Consider the following 15,228-nt stretch of genomic DNA (forward strand, 5'->3'; position numbering starts at 1 on the left):
GCCACTTAAATTAATTGAAAGCATACATGTTTTTTATTGATGATACAAGGATAAATAAGTAAATACCTCAAATGTTCCTTGTACGGTACGTAATTATGATTGGTGTTCAGGTAGGTATGACAAAAGATGTGAAAGGCAGGATACTTGAGTAACCAAATGAAATATCCAATTTGTGTATGAGTATTTATTTGAAAGACGTGTAGGAGAGGCTGGGAAAACAGTGTAGTATACACACAGTACAAATTTTAAACATAAGCAGATCTATTGCTGTCTTTTACCAACTTTGAGTTCTTTTTAAATCCTGACCTTATAACATTGTCTTAATCTTTCAGTGCTTGGTCCCATCCTAATTAGCAGGATGCGAGGACTTATAATCAAGTTATTTTATATTAAAGGTTACATATTTTTTAATCTCTGCGAGCACTTATTGTGGAAATCTGCATCTATAAAGTCTTGAATATGAAATTCCCACATATTGATAATAAATTTATTTTTGCTTCAACTGTGGCTAATAAATGCTGATGTATTGTGCTTGTTTGAAATCATAATTTTATTAGACATTGAACTTATTTATACAGGGTGTTTTAGAAATACTTTGACAAACTTTGGGGGCATGTTCCTTATACCAAAACAAGAAAAAAAAAAAGTTAATATAAACTAATGTCCGAAAATCCTTAGTTTTTTAGTTTAATGAAAGAACATAATGAAACATCTGGTAGATATTGTCAGCTTGACAGCAAGTTTTGCAACTTCAGTCAATTCAGAAACTCATAACAATGAAAGTGGAAGCAAGAGGAGAACATTTTGAACATTTGTTATGAGTTTCTGAATTCATTAAAGTTGCAACACTTGCTACCAAGCTGACAATATCTAACAGATGTTTCATTTATGTTTTTTCATTAATAACTAAAAAAAACTAAGAATTTTCGGACATATGTTTATATGAAATTTTTTTTCTTGTTTCGGTGTGAGGAACATGCCCCCAAAGTTTGTCAAAGTATTTCTGAAATACCCTGTGTACACTAAAGGCTAAGAATGTTACCTAGTGGATATGGTGTCCAAATAGAACAGCTAACTTCTTTCAAATATCTTGGCTCATTTGTAAATGAAAATAAATTCAATTGAAGAAGAAATCAAGAAAAGAATCTTGTTAGGAAACAGAGCATTTTATTCAAACCAATCATTATTTAATAGAATTATTAAAAAACTACATAAATGGAAACCCATCAACATATGATCTATTGGTAGACCAAAAATAAGATGAGAAGATGATGTAATTCATGATCTGAAGTAAATGAAAATTAACAACTGGATTAACTGTGTCCAAGATAGGGAAAGATGGAAAGCAGTTGTTGAGGAGGCCAAAGCATTTAATTGTTTAAAGCTGTAGTGCCTGAAGAAGAAGAAGAAGAAGAAGAAGATATGGTGTAAATTGAAGGATTTCCAGGCTTGATTTGCAAGTCTCCAAATTCTAACTGTAGGTAAATGAAACACATGGACTGCAACATGCATCTTGCAAACAGCGTGTTGACCTTTCACTGGTGGTAATGGTAGCAGAACAAAATACTGACATTTTTTAATAGTTTTAACTGTCACTAATACATCAGCACGCGGCTTACATGATTCATGCTCCAGTCCATATGATTCATTCACCTATTAGATTTCGGAGACTTGTTAATCAGACCTAGAAACCCTCCCAATGGACACATCATCCACTCTAGTGTACTCAGTGGCATTCTTAGCTTTTAGTCCATATAAATCTGATGTCTAGTTATAATAAAAGACTAATTCTTTTAAAACAGATTCACTTGAACTTAATGTTCCAATTATAATAATGACTATACAAAATCGCGTCACACTAAACATGTTTCTTATTAAAAAATAATTTGAGAAAGTATGTTTTAGAAATCTGCAATACATTGAAAATAAACCATATATAAAATTAAGATTGAAATCCTTCCTCACTGAATAAATTTTTGTACCGGAATTACTATTTAAAATTAATAAATCTTCTGACATAAAAGTATTAAAAGTTCATCTGCATCCAGCTAACTTGGTGAATGTCCCTCTCACGAGAAGAATGTACATGTAACATATAACCAAAACCCATGCTTCAAAATGCTTTCTCATTACTTGAATCAAATATCATTCTTGACAGTTCTCAGTGCATTATGTACACCCAGTTTGTATACTTTAAATATTACATTAAACTTAAATTATACTAAATAAACCTTTCACCCAGAAACTAGTATGAGCATTACACCTTTTCTGTACACAATCAGTCCAGTTTTTCTATGAAAGTGGTTGATTACGTATTACTGTTAGTGTAATTACTCAGTATCAATTCTACAGTCTAAGAAGTACATAATTATATCACAATTGCTTACAAAACACTTATACATAAATACAAAACAATAAAGCACTTGGAAATGTACTTTAGGTTCTTTACATCGTATTTAATTACACATCTTCACAATCCCACTTTCTTCATCACATAGCTATAAAGAGGCCAGAAACGATGGGATGGTGACAAAATGAGAGGAAGGGTTTCACACATAAATAGCAATCAGATTCAAACAATCTCAGGAATAGTAAGAATATATAGTGAGATTATTCATTCGTAAGTCAGCTTTCGGGCTCTTTGTTATTGGGTGTAAACATATTGCCAGCTGCCAAGGTCAAGCTACAGTCATTTGAGTAGCTTGCCTGTTGAGCAGTATTCAGGAAGTTCTATACTTAGTGAATAAGCTTAAAGTTGCATGAATTTAGTGTTCGTCTTTGTGAAATAAACAGTAATGTTTTTTGGTGTCTGAAGAATTCATTAGCGTATAGGCCTGGAGTCTTTGTGATAAGGACACTGAAATGCTGCGTACAAAATATTCTTTATGGCAAGTGTTAGGTGGGCTGCTTATAAGAGCGACTGATCCATGCACATCAAATCTTACCTTATTTACAACAGATGTTAAAAATGATCTCCTTCAGCACACCCACATTCACTGTCTTCAACTGATTGCAAAATCCAGTGACAAAAATTTAATCTAGTACCATCATCTCTAAGAATAAAATGGTGTATGGTTAAGCAATTTTGTGCTGATTATTTACACATTTCAGTCTCCTGGGTAAGATGTTCAAGTGATTGATTTTGTTGGTGTATGTTCTAATCATTCATCTATCTCATCTGTCTGCCTCGGTAGCGTACTTGGTATAGTGCTGGTCTTCTATGCTCGAGGTTGTGTGTTTGATCCCGGCCCAGGTCGATGGCATTTAAGTGTGTTTAAATGCGACAGGCTCATGTCAGTAGATTTACTGGCATGTAAAAGAACACTTGCAGGACAAAATTCTGGCACACTGGCGATGCTGATATAACTTCTGCAGTTGTAAGCGTCGTTAAATAAACCATATTTATAATCTATCTCATCTAGTTTCTTCTCATTTAAAAACTCGGTATTTCACGTTTCACTTCTTTAAGTAATGTTCCCGACACACTCAAATTTTTCACAAGCATTCGAATATTTTCTGTACTTGGAACATTAGCATCATGAAATTCACTTCGAAACAATCTTATTGTCCTACGCACACGCTACTGAATTCTTCACACTGTAAAGAAACAATACGTATTATCTCATAAAGACAGAAACACAAATCATGCAATTGTAAGCTTATTCGCTCAGTGTAGAATTGACTGAATACTGCTGAACAGGCAAGGTTAATCAGCTCACTGTATCTTTCACTCTGACAATTGCATAATTGAATGATTTTTCCTTTCCAAACACAATGAAAACCGACACTAATTTCGAAGGTGTAAATCAATCTGGAATTATGTTACGTAGAAACTAAGATAGGAATGAAAGAAAGGGATGAAATTTCATGAAGACAAATTGTTATCTACATTAAAGTTTTAATACAGAAGGGGTTTTTTTGTTTCGTTATATAAAATCTTACTTTGTGGCCAAGTTGTTATCAAGATTACTATTTTATACGAGTTTTGCATGTTTAAACCCAATCAAAAGGAATTAATTTTTAAGAATGAAACAAATTTTTAGTTTTTAGTACGGCTTCAGAAGAAGAAAAGTAAAACCAGGAATTCTGATTTTACCTTTATGGCATTTAAGAGAACCCTGTCCTTGAACCAGAGAGCTCTAAGTATCATCACCACAGAAATGTAAATCACTTTATTAAGTTAGTTTACTGTATCCAGATCACGAAATGTGAGCTATGTAACCTATTCCCCCATTCTCGACATGTATCAGCATGTGATCGTATCTGTTTCAATACTTATCGTCATCATTAGAGACAGGCAAAATATGAAATTTCATTTTCTAAACCATTCCTGGTAGCAGTATGAGAACAAAAATTTTCACGATTCATGATGTGTGGAATGTAATTAACACCAAAAATGTTCATATTTTGTAAATTATTCTTCCCTCCATTAATATTTCTACAACTACCACTGAACCAGGCTTTTCAGATATTATGAGACAAAGAGATGTTTTCTAGAAACATTATGTGTAGAACGTAATTAATACCAAAAAGTTCATATTTCATAATATTTTGGTAAAATTTTCGTATTTGATAAAAATCTTCATATTTTGTAAGATTTTTCTTCCCTCCATTAATATTTCTACAACTATCACTGAATTAGGCTTTTCAGATATTATAATGAGACAACAGAGATTTTTTCTACGAACACTTGACAAACCCAAGCCACTCATTCCACTAACATTCTGGGATCCCCAAGGACAAGTGAAATATCCAAACTACCCTTCAGAGTTACTGAATTCATGTGTCAATGAATTTAAGAGGCCTAAACAAAATAAGTAGTTCCTATTACATCTTCGCTTTATTCTTTCGAATCTAATGAAATTCTTTCAGTGTTATCATCTCAACTTATATAGCCTATGTATGAATTAATGTTATAAACCGGTTTCAACCATCAGTTTTGCTGTCTACTTAATTCTCCTCTTTCTGCAACTTCACGGGTTCAAAACAATATTAACTAATAGAAGGTGTAATCTTTTCCCAGAAAATATAGAAAAATGACTTGTGTTGTATTATAACCAGTGTTGAGTCCAGCAAATGTAAGAACTTTCCTAATTCAAGCATCCACAAAAGAGTTTGATGATGCTGAAAAACTGTTTAATATGCAGATTTGTTGTATTTTATTTCGTAGCATATTAAATATAGACAAAACTATTAATCTCTAAATGCTTATTTTTGTAAATAATCATGTAAACCTAGGTTTAAGAATGAAGATATTTAGCACTGAAATATTTATTTCATATTTTTATATTTTGTGAAAATAAATTTCATATTTTGCCAAAATTTTCTTCATACTGTGCCGATCTCTAGTCATTGTAAAACATTCACCCTCAAAAGAAAAGTAACATTTGCAGTCCTTGAACTGAATCCTTGATCATTGCTATGGTACTAACACATATCTGTTTATTAATAATAACCTACTTCTATAACAATTTCAGTGATTTGGGGCACAAGGCAGAAGAGTTACTGATCTTGAATAAATTCCACCCACCTGAAAACCCCTCACTCAGATTAAAATGCTGGGACCACCACTGTACAGCAGTCTCTGGTCTTAATTAAGAATTATAGAAAAACAGATTGTTAGCATCGCTGCAAATGTCTTCTTGAAAACCTAAGGAAAGGAATGGGTTAACGGTATTAGATGTCAAAAAGGCAGGCACTGGGGCTGGAATGCTTAAGGTTAACCTATATAGTTCTCCTCAAAATCTAATTTACTAATTTACTAGCTAGGATCTCAGTTGAACATATTTGACGACATTTTAAACCAACCAACCATTTTATATTGTGAACTTGATTTCACTTATACTCTTTCAACTTTGAAGACCTTTGATCTAAATGAAACCAAGTTACAAAATTCTTAGTATCAAGTTTTTATGAAGATTTATTATGAAAAAAAGTTTCTAAAATGTAATATTCTTTACTTCAACGCAAAAGTAATGTGTTGGCACAGTTAATACTATACTTGTCACTAATATCATGTTATATATTCTGAAGATAGGGAAGCTGTATTTATGGAATGTATTATATTTCGGTCAAGATGAGAAGCAATGCAATTCCCCTCCCCTCTTTTTATTTATTTATTTACAAAAGCACCTAACAATCATCAGTGACTTTTATTTGTATTGCAAGCATAATGATATAAAAAAAAATCCGTGGCGCTACAGTCCATGAAGGGCCAAGACCGACAAGCTGGCTGCTGGCCTCACGTCCACATGCCGAAGCAGAGGTGTACAAGAATGGCGGTATTGTGTGATTAGCACAATGATCCCCCCAGCCGTTATAGCTAGTTTGCGAAACCGGATCTTTGCTACCTATCGTAGCTCCCCAAGTGCATCACGATGCTGGGTGGGCACCGGTCCCATACACTGACCGAATTTCATGAGAAAATTTCTTCCCTCACGAGGACTCGAACCAGCGCGCATTCTGTAATGTGAGTCCTAGGCAGAATGCCTTAGACCATGATGCCACGGTGCAGGACATAATGATATAAATAAAATATAATTGACCAGTCATTTTCAACTAATGTGCTATGAACAGTTTGCACATGTGTCACTGGAGTGTAGGATAAGTTCGAAAACAAGCCAATTTTTAGAAGTGCCATATCTACTCGCATAGCTCGCCCTTTTTTACCGAAAATACGTGGAAAAATCCGGGTGTGTGTTATATGCGGGGATTTTTGTGTGGGAAAGATTCTGTTGGAAAAACAAAGCATTTAAGACACATTCTACTTATTTATTCTTATATCCGCTTACAGCTAACACATCTAATATGGCGATTGGCATCCTCACTGCTTCCGAGCCGTGTTATAATAGATTTCAGAATCTAGTGGGTGTGGGGTGTGGGGTGTGCCACGTCATATGGCAAGGTCTGTTAACAGGGATAACTTTTATCACAGAGTAATCATTTCAGTAGTTTAGACAGGCGATACTAAGGAAATGATTGCCTATTGCAGTACTCAATTCTGAGTGTTTGTTGCATTCCTACTTTGATTCTTTGCCTCTTATCTTGACTGAAACAGATTTAGTAATATGCAGATACCGTTCAGACTTAAGTTGAACAGAATAGTACATAAAGAAGTATTTTCTGTGTGTCACTAGACTCACTAGAACTTTCAGATTTAATTTAAAATATTCTTCATTGAGCAAATACACATAAATAGAAAATAAATATTATATTAAAACTGACTAAAGGACATAACCCTAACTTATAATAAAGACTTAATAATATATTACTGTATACCGTATTGCTGTTTTAAAAGATAAGAGAAAAGCAACAATATGCCTGTAAAAGTTAACATTTTTCCAAAAACAACCATTTTCATTTTTGGCACATCTTCAAATAAAATAAAATAAGGTTTTATTCAAGCTAATTACTTCTATAATGTCTCATGCATTTGAGTATAAATAGTCTTCATTACAAAGTTATGATATTCTTCAGTAGTCTTTGGATTTATCTTCGATATTTTACCACACTACAGATGGGAGAGAAAACACACTTAAATCAATTAAACCTTTTCACATTTCTCGGCTTCACGTCGCTTAGATATCCCCTCAACTAATCCATCTAACCCAAAATGAAACACAAATCATATGTCAGTCCCGTGTTTGGTGTGGAAAGATATCGAAGATTGGCCTATTTTTATAAGTGGTTTTCAAATGTTTTTTATGTGCTGTATTTTCGTAATTAGGCCTACAGATTTTTACAATTTCCTTGAAATCATTTCTCTTATGACAAACTCAAATTTTCTATAATAATTCATAATACAATATGCATCCCAAAAAGTGTTCTAGTTTTGTATCTACTCTCGTGCCAAATTTTGAATTATCACAAAGAATTTCTATATTCTTATGTACTTTTTATGATGTTTTTGGAATTTTTTGTTTTTGCAGATTAACTGAATTCAGAATTGTGAGTAGATTTGAATGAAGTAACTTTATATATGTGCATTCTGCGGTCTTATTTTGTAACATCTTTTATGTAGGTGTCGAAAGGGAGAGAAGAATACAGTTTTATGTTGGAATGTGTTATTTGAATGTCTCTAATCGAAATATGGAGATTTGATAAATCCATTATGGTTTGAAAACTTAGTGCAACCAACTTTTCAAAAGGAAAGTACAGAGAACATCCTTATATGTAAAATTATTTCAGGTATTAGAATTTGATTATGCTAAAAGAAACTGAAAATTAGTAATAATGTACTTACTGTAATAATATCATCAGTTATATAAACGGTATATAAAAGTACATTTTTCTCATTATTACCCACCACCACGTCATATTATGTTCTTCAATTTTAATTTTATGTACTATTTTTATGAACACTAAGTCAAACCATTACCACAAGTACTATACAAGTATGTACCTAATATAAAACAAAACTTACACCAAGTTTGGGACTAGCATCTGTGAATCTGTGACTTAATTCAGAGCATTAGCTGCCCAGTACTCTATTAATCCTCTATCTGGAAGTTTGATATCACATATATATTACTTTGTATTTTCTTTCACTGGATACAATTGGAATTATTTTACTAGTTTTACTTGAAAAATTTAGAAGTGTACAGTTGGAGCTTCGATTGTTGTCATTAATTCAATCCACAAAACTACGACAGCAGCTTTGAGATGTGCTGTTACAATGATAACCAATTAGAACTAAGTACACGATGTTGCCAACATATGGGCATGATGTTTACCTGCAGCATATCTTTTTCTCTCTTCTTCCCTTGTTCTTAACATTACTGAGAGATAGCACCACTGTTAGTGACAAGATTAGGTAGGGTTTGACGAGGAGAGATATATTATTGTTAATTAGACGCACTGTTAGTGATAAGGTTAGATAGGATTTGATGAGAAGATATATTAGTGAAAAGTAAGCACACTGTCAGTGATACAGTTAGGTAGGGTTTGATAAGGGTATAGATTAGTGACAAGTGCTTTGCGCAAAAATGACACACGTAAATGTTAGATCCATTTTCCTTTTGATATATTATTTTCGTTTCTCAAATTTGTCGATTTCAATGATATTCCCTGGACAACATGACATTTCTCCTTCATTTACTCTTAATCTTACTTACTATAGTGTTTTTATGTAAAAAAAAAAGCAATATGTATCTTTGTTCTGGCAATAAAGTGTTGTTGTTGTTGTTATTATTATTATTATTATTATTATTATTATTATTATTATTATTATTATTATTATATTTTGCTGAGATACGTTATATCTTAGGAAAAGTACATTCAAAAATCCTCTGTTAGTGCAGTGAATTCTTAAAGAATATAGTCAAGAATTTTACTAGCAACATTTCACAGAATGTGTTCCATTGTCATTCCATCAGTGGTGGAAATCATGCTTCGTAAACAAACCTAGATCTAAACAACTGAGGGTAAATTAATATTTATTGTAAATATCATGAGATGTGAATTAACTGTTTGACCTATTGTAACTCTGAAATGACTGCAAATAAATAAAACTGACAAAGGACTTTCCTGCTCTAAAGGTCATTCTGAATCATCTCATGGGGTGACCTTATCTTTTGAATCATTCTGTATATAACCCTTCCATTTTAAAAACTGAGATTAGTTGCTGAAATTTTGACAACAATCGAATTCAATGGTATTAAGGGCACTGAAGTGTTCTGAACGCTTTTTTCATGTTAATACTATAAGAATTTCAAAATTAACAATCTCCAATAGATTCTGAGCTAGCATCATGAAAATTGTGCCACTTATTTATTAGTGCTTTCTTATTAAATGTGTCTAAAGTTAAAAATGTAATGTAATTATCACAGCTCAGATTGCTAATTAATACATGATATGCAAAATCATAGTAGAACACATCAATTCACACAGGTACCCTTTTCTTAAAAAGGAAAAATCAAATCACAATCTGTTGAAATTTTTTATTGTTTTTTTCTAAACCTTACTTGTCATCGGAGATTGACGATTTTTAGAAATTATTCATTTAATATCATTTTTTTTTAAGTATTTATATGATCTGATTTAATTAATTTTTTGCATGTAATTTTTTTATTTAGGCCTACATGAATAATCAAATTTGGCTAAAAATTCTGAACCTCCCATTCAGTCCTCCATACAATGCATATAGCCTACACCAGTCTTGCGATGGTGACTAATAGTGGGCGAGAGCTATTTTATGCCCGCTGCGCGCGCTCGGAGCTCTTTTACCTGTAAACATTGCTAAAGGATGTACAGATCTTAGAACACAGCGCATCATGACGGAACTGAAGCATTTAAAGCTTTCAAGGAAAAGTGGAAGATACAATATTTATGCTTCGAACATGGTGATGAAGTCCAGTGTTTGTTGTGTAAAAAATATATCATTTGCAAAAAAAGCAACATAAAACGGCATTATGAGACACAACATGAAAAAAAATATAGGCATTATTCAGGAGAAGAGAGAAATAAATTCATTTCGGAATTGACATCGAAGGTAAATTAATTTACATTTGGGTCAGCAGATAGTATCTAGATTCCTTTTATTTCTTTATTTTAAATGTATTATTGATGTTTTATTTGTTGCTTGTTTCTGGATATTTATTTTTATTAGACTACGTGTTTCTTTAATTTAGAAATAATATTTTATCTTTGGTTGCACTTTAACTTATACTATTACTAAACTCAAAATGCTAATTCACTTTTATTCCAATAACTATTTTCAGGATTTTTATCAAATATGAACTAAACATTTTGAAAACTTTGATGCAAGGAGTAACGTCAATATAAAATATACTTAAAGATATAATTTCAAAACTATTAAACCTAATTGCACAAAATTTTGTACAGATGATATTATTATAAATCTGTTTATATAGTTTAAATTTCACAAATTTTGGCCTAAATTGTGGAAGTTTTAAAAATCATACATATCCCCTTAAATGATTGACCCCAAAAATTACGATGACTCTCAATATCTTAATTTAATCAATTTGTTTTTTTTTTTTTCGTGTTACATGCATCTCACAAATCACTCTAAGAAAACTCATTACATAATTACGACTGGAGAGTAAGGACTACATTTTCACAATCACACAATCAATATACTCTATTTCAATCAATATTGCCATTATTATTTTTTCAACAAATACTCAAAAGTACTTAGAGATCACATATGTCGAGCAGGTAGACCCTATTAGTTTCTCCTAACCAATGAAGTGAAGTATTTACATAATAAATAATGCTCTTAACAATAAAATGGTTTACATACAATTAACTTTTCCTATTTCTCTTTTTGTTCCCAAAAACCCTTCCCTTTGCAATTTGTTTTGTATATTAAATACCTGAGTAATTAGCCCTATTACATAGCCAGAAATTTAGTAACACAAGTTATTGTAATAATTGCTGCCTTTATTCACTGCATGTGCATGTACATCCCTGTTGTCTACGTTACAGTGAATGCGCTATGCGCTCGTGATCAAGGTCGAGCTCTTCTACCATGATTGGGAGCTAATATCATCTCATCCCTGGCCTACACCGAAATAATAATAATAATTAATAATAATAATAATAATAATAATAATAATAATAATAATAATAATAAAATCAGTCTCCTATGTCAAATAGTTTCTGAGATAAGTGTATCTGAAGTTGAAAAATCACGAGTTACAGGGAAAGGCAAAAGACAAAAAAAAAAACATAACAATGGATATAGCAACCAGGACGCCACTTCGAAAACTTCATTTTCAAGCATTTAAACGTCCGAAATCAAGGAAAAATGAAAATTAGATTTTTTTTGGCCCTAATCACTTAAATAGTGAAAACTCTATAAACGACAACAGTTGAAGATAACAACTGAAGCTCCACTGTAACTGATTATTGAAAGATTCGGGATTTAATTTCAGCCAATACATTGTTAAAAATGTTGGTCTTGTGGATGTGTATTACCAAATGGCATTTACATGAGGGGAAACAGAGGGTTCTTATCCAATTTTCGGACCGTACAAAATTGACTACTAGCTAGAGGATCAATTTTTTTTTTTTGTGAGATTTAAGTTATTCTGACGTAGAGGAAGTACTTGAATGAGAGTGATCTGCTGTTTCAGCACTGGTGGACACGATCCAGCTGGTGCAGTCACTCCGGTCCTTTCTGCCACCTCCACATATTGCTGTCAGCAGCTGGAAGAATGAAGACAAACATAGGTTCGTATGAAACAGTCTTGATTGTACACAAGCTGCATTTAGTATTGTAATCAAGTACAGTGTAACCCTGTTAATACGCTTGTCAAGAGACTGCGGCCTTAAAGCGCTATAAAGGTATGGTCACACATCGCTACTTTTGCAGCGCAACTTTTGTACTGCAGCTGCAAAAGTTGCGTGTCGTGTTCACACACAAGCCAAAAGTAGCGCGCTGCATGATACTTTTCGTGCTGCGCAACCCGAGTGCTGCAAAAGTTGCAACTGGAGGTTGTGAGTCTGTTCACACACAAGGCGCTACTTCTGCAGCCGCAGTCATGCTGCAGGTTTCCATCTCCATGTTGACTTCTCAATATACATTTTGTGGTTATGTTCGCATTATTAAGAAACTCATGCGAAAGCTTCCTTATCTATTATTTGCTTTTCTGTCGTATCTAGTATTCAGAAATTGGCATTATTTTTACTATAAAGCTTTTAAAAACGCCTATATACTTAAATGATAACCAACAGTATATTCACGTAATCAATGTTGGCAACCCTCCTGTTTGGAACTACGCTATGGAAAATTTAAAAAATGAATTATATCGTCAGCAATTATGCTCAGACTGTGTTGTGTATTTAATAACTGTTAGAAATAATTTATTTTCATCACATTTAACATTAAAATATATCCAAACAATAAAAGTATCATTGGCACATTTGGGTGGTAACACTGGTTGCAACCGCAGCAAAAGTTTCAACAAAACCGATATTAAAAATGCTGCGGCTGCAACTCTGAGAACCCTGTTCACATATCGTTACTTTTAAGCTGCGCGCAACATGGAAAAGTAGCAGGCAGCAGGTTTGGCAGCCGCTACTTTTCAGGTTGCACCGTTGTTCACACGTCGCAGTACAAGAGTTGCGCAGTTTTTTGTACTGCAGCGCTGCAAAAGTAGCGATGTGTGACCGTACCTTAAGTAGGACAGTGCTATAGATGGGAAGTGGGGAAAACAATTTAGACAACACTTCATAGGAAAAATATTATATTGTGCATTAGTTACAGTGCAAAATGCAAATAAGAGCTCATTTTAAATGGCCAAAAAAAATCTTTAATTGTTGTTTGCCGTGTGTTTGTACTGGTATTCTGAATGATAAAATTTTCTATGTGGTTCAAGGAACTAAAGACTAATTTCACTTGATACACCGCAAGGAGCAACACTAATATAATTTTTCAGTCATAGACAGAGATTTCTGCTTTACACTATCAAACTTACTGCACATTCCATAGAATTCAAAGGTTGACTAAATTTTACAGAAAAGACAAGAACGTATTGACAGGGAGACTTTTGAGTGTTAAAATACTTTCATACAAAGAAAAGTACCGGTAAATATAACTTCCAACAGTGCTGACCGGAGGGTTTTTTCAGATTGAGGGTGAAATTTCTTTCTTGCATTCATGGTGCATTGACCCTCAGTAGAGTCAAAGCAACATATTTCTTCGCCATGCTTTTAAAACATAAATTTCTCAATTTTGTACAGAATTTTTTACTCATTTCCGATCCGAAAAAAAGTGCTACAAGCAGGATTTCGAAGCACTGCAAGAAGGTAAAATTATGCAGGATTATATATATGAAGAGTTTGCGGGAAAAACGATGAATGTCACAGTTTTCTTAAGGTTGATGTCATTATCTAATTCAGTGGATTACTTACTTACTGGCTTTTAAGGAACCCGGAGGTTCATTGCCGCCCTCACATAAGCCTGCCATTGGTCCCTATCCTGAGCAAGATTAATCCATTCTCTATCATCATATCCCACGTCCCTCAAATCCATTTTAATATTATCCTCCCATCTACGTTTCGGCCTTCCCAAAGGCCTTTTTCCCTCCGGCCTCCCAACTAACACTCTATATGCATTTCTGGATTCGCCCATACGTGCTACATGCCCTGCCCATCTCAGACGTCTGGATTTAATGTTCCTAATTATGTCAGGTGAAGAATACAAAGCGTGCAGTTCTGTGTTGTGTAACTTTCTCCATTCTCCTGTAACTTCATACCTCTTAGCCCCAAATATTTTCCTAAGCACCTTATTCTCAAACACCCTTAACCTATGTTCCTCTCTCAAAGTGAGAGTCCAAGTTTCACAACCATAAAGAACAACCGGTAATATAACTGTTTTATAAATTCTAACTTTCAGATTTTTTGACAGCAGACTGGATGATAAAAGCTTCTCAACCGAATAATAACAGGCATTTCCCATATTTATTCTGTGTTTAATTCAGTGGATTACTGCGAAATTTAATGTTGTTCTTATGAAAAATGGTAAAAAGGAGAATTATCACCACGAATACAGTAATCCTTTCCTTTATTTTCTATAGAAACAGCACTACATCTTGCAGTTATAGATTCAATTAGATCATTATGTAATCCTTAATAGAAATGTGACATTCATAGTTTTTCCCGCAAGCTCTTCATATTATATGTCCAGGAACCATATAAAAATAGAATAATGAACAGGATAGCATTGTAAGAGGGAGCATAGTAACGAGGTTTTACTGTGGTTAACATGCTTCCCAATAAACTATCAAGTCAGAAATATTAAATATGAAAGAGGTTTTTGATTAGTTTTGTAGAACCAGTTTAAGGTAATATTATACTTCAACTTACTGTATATTTCTTATTATTATTAGTTACAGCTATTTACTATGTTGTGATTAATATGTACCCCCATCTTTTCATAGGTCTATAACTTGGCAGAGACTCTTTTGTGTCTTGGTCAATAATTTTATTATTATCACGTCTACAAAATATACCTATAGAGAGATGTATCACTCTTGTTAAAAAAATCTGTAACTTAAAACCCCATTATTTCTCCATTTTCAAACTTCACGTACTTATAGTCAACTTATATAAAAATAGCGTTTTTGAGATTAAAAAAACAAAACAAAAAAAGAATTTGGAAGAAAGTCAAAAATATATTTCCATCCAAACTGTGTTGTTGTGTTGTGTGATATATCAAATTAAAGTTCATAAAAAGAGCTTTAAAATGAGCTTAGCCGTAGC

The 15,228-nt window shown here is 33.1% G+C and overlaps 2 protein-coding genes across 5 annotated transcripts in view; one reads left to right on the forward strand and one right to left on the reverse strand.

The window, feature by feature from the left end:
- The window catches only part of LOC138713263 (uncharacterized), a 46,119-nt gene that overhangs the window by 16,428 nt on the left and 14,463 nt on the right, over positions 1-15,228 (forward strand). For all 3 annotated transcript variants that reach the window (XM_069845219.1, XM_069845216.1, XM_069845218.1), the window contains exon 8: positions 12,099-12,195. In XM_069845219.1, coding sequence (XP_069701320.1) covers positions 12,099-12,195 — 97 coding nt within the window. The remainder of the gene's footprint in view (positions 1-12,098; positions 12,196-15,228) is intronic.
- The window catches only part of LOC138713264 (protein-L-histidine N-pros-methyltransferase), a 797,137-nt gene continuing 782,078 nt past the window's right edge, over positions 170-15,228 (reverse strand). For both annotated transcript variants that reach the window (XM_069845221.1, XM_069845220.1), the window contains exon 6: positions 170-12,171. The gene's annotated coding sequence lies outside the window, so the exon portion shown is untranslated. The remainder of the gene's footprint in view (positions 12,172-15,228) is intronic.

Source organism: Periplaneta americana, chromosome 14, assembly GCF_040183065.1.
Source record: "Periplaneta americana isolate PAMFEO1 chromosome 14, P.americana_PAMFEO1_priV1, whole genome shotgun sequence".
Taxonomy (NCBI): domain Eukaryota; kingdom Metazoa; phylum Arthropoda; class Insecta; order Blattodea; family Blattidae; genus Periplaneta; species Periplaneta americana.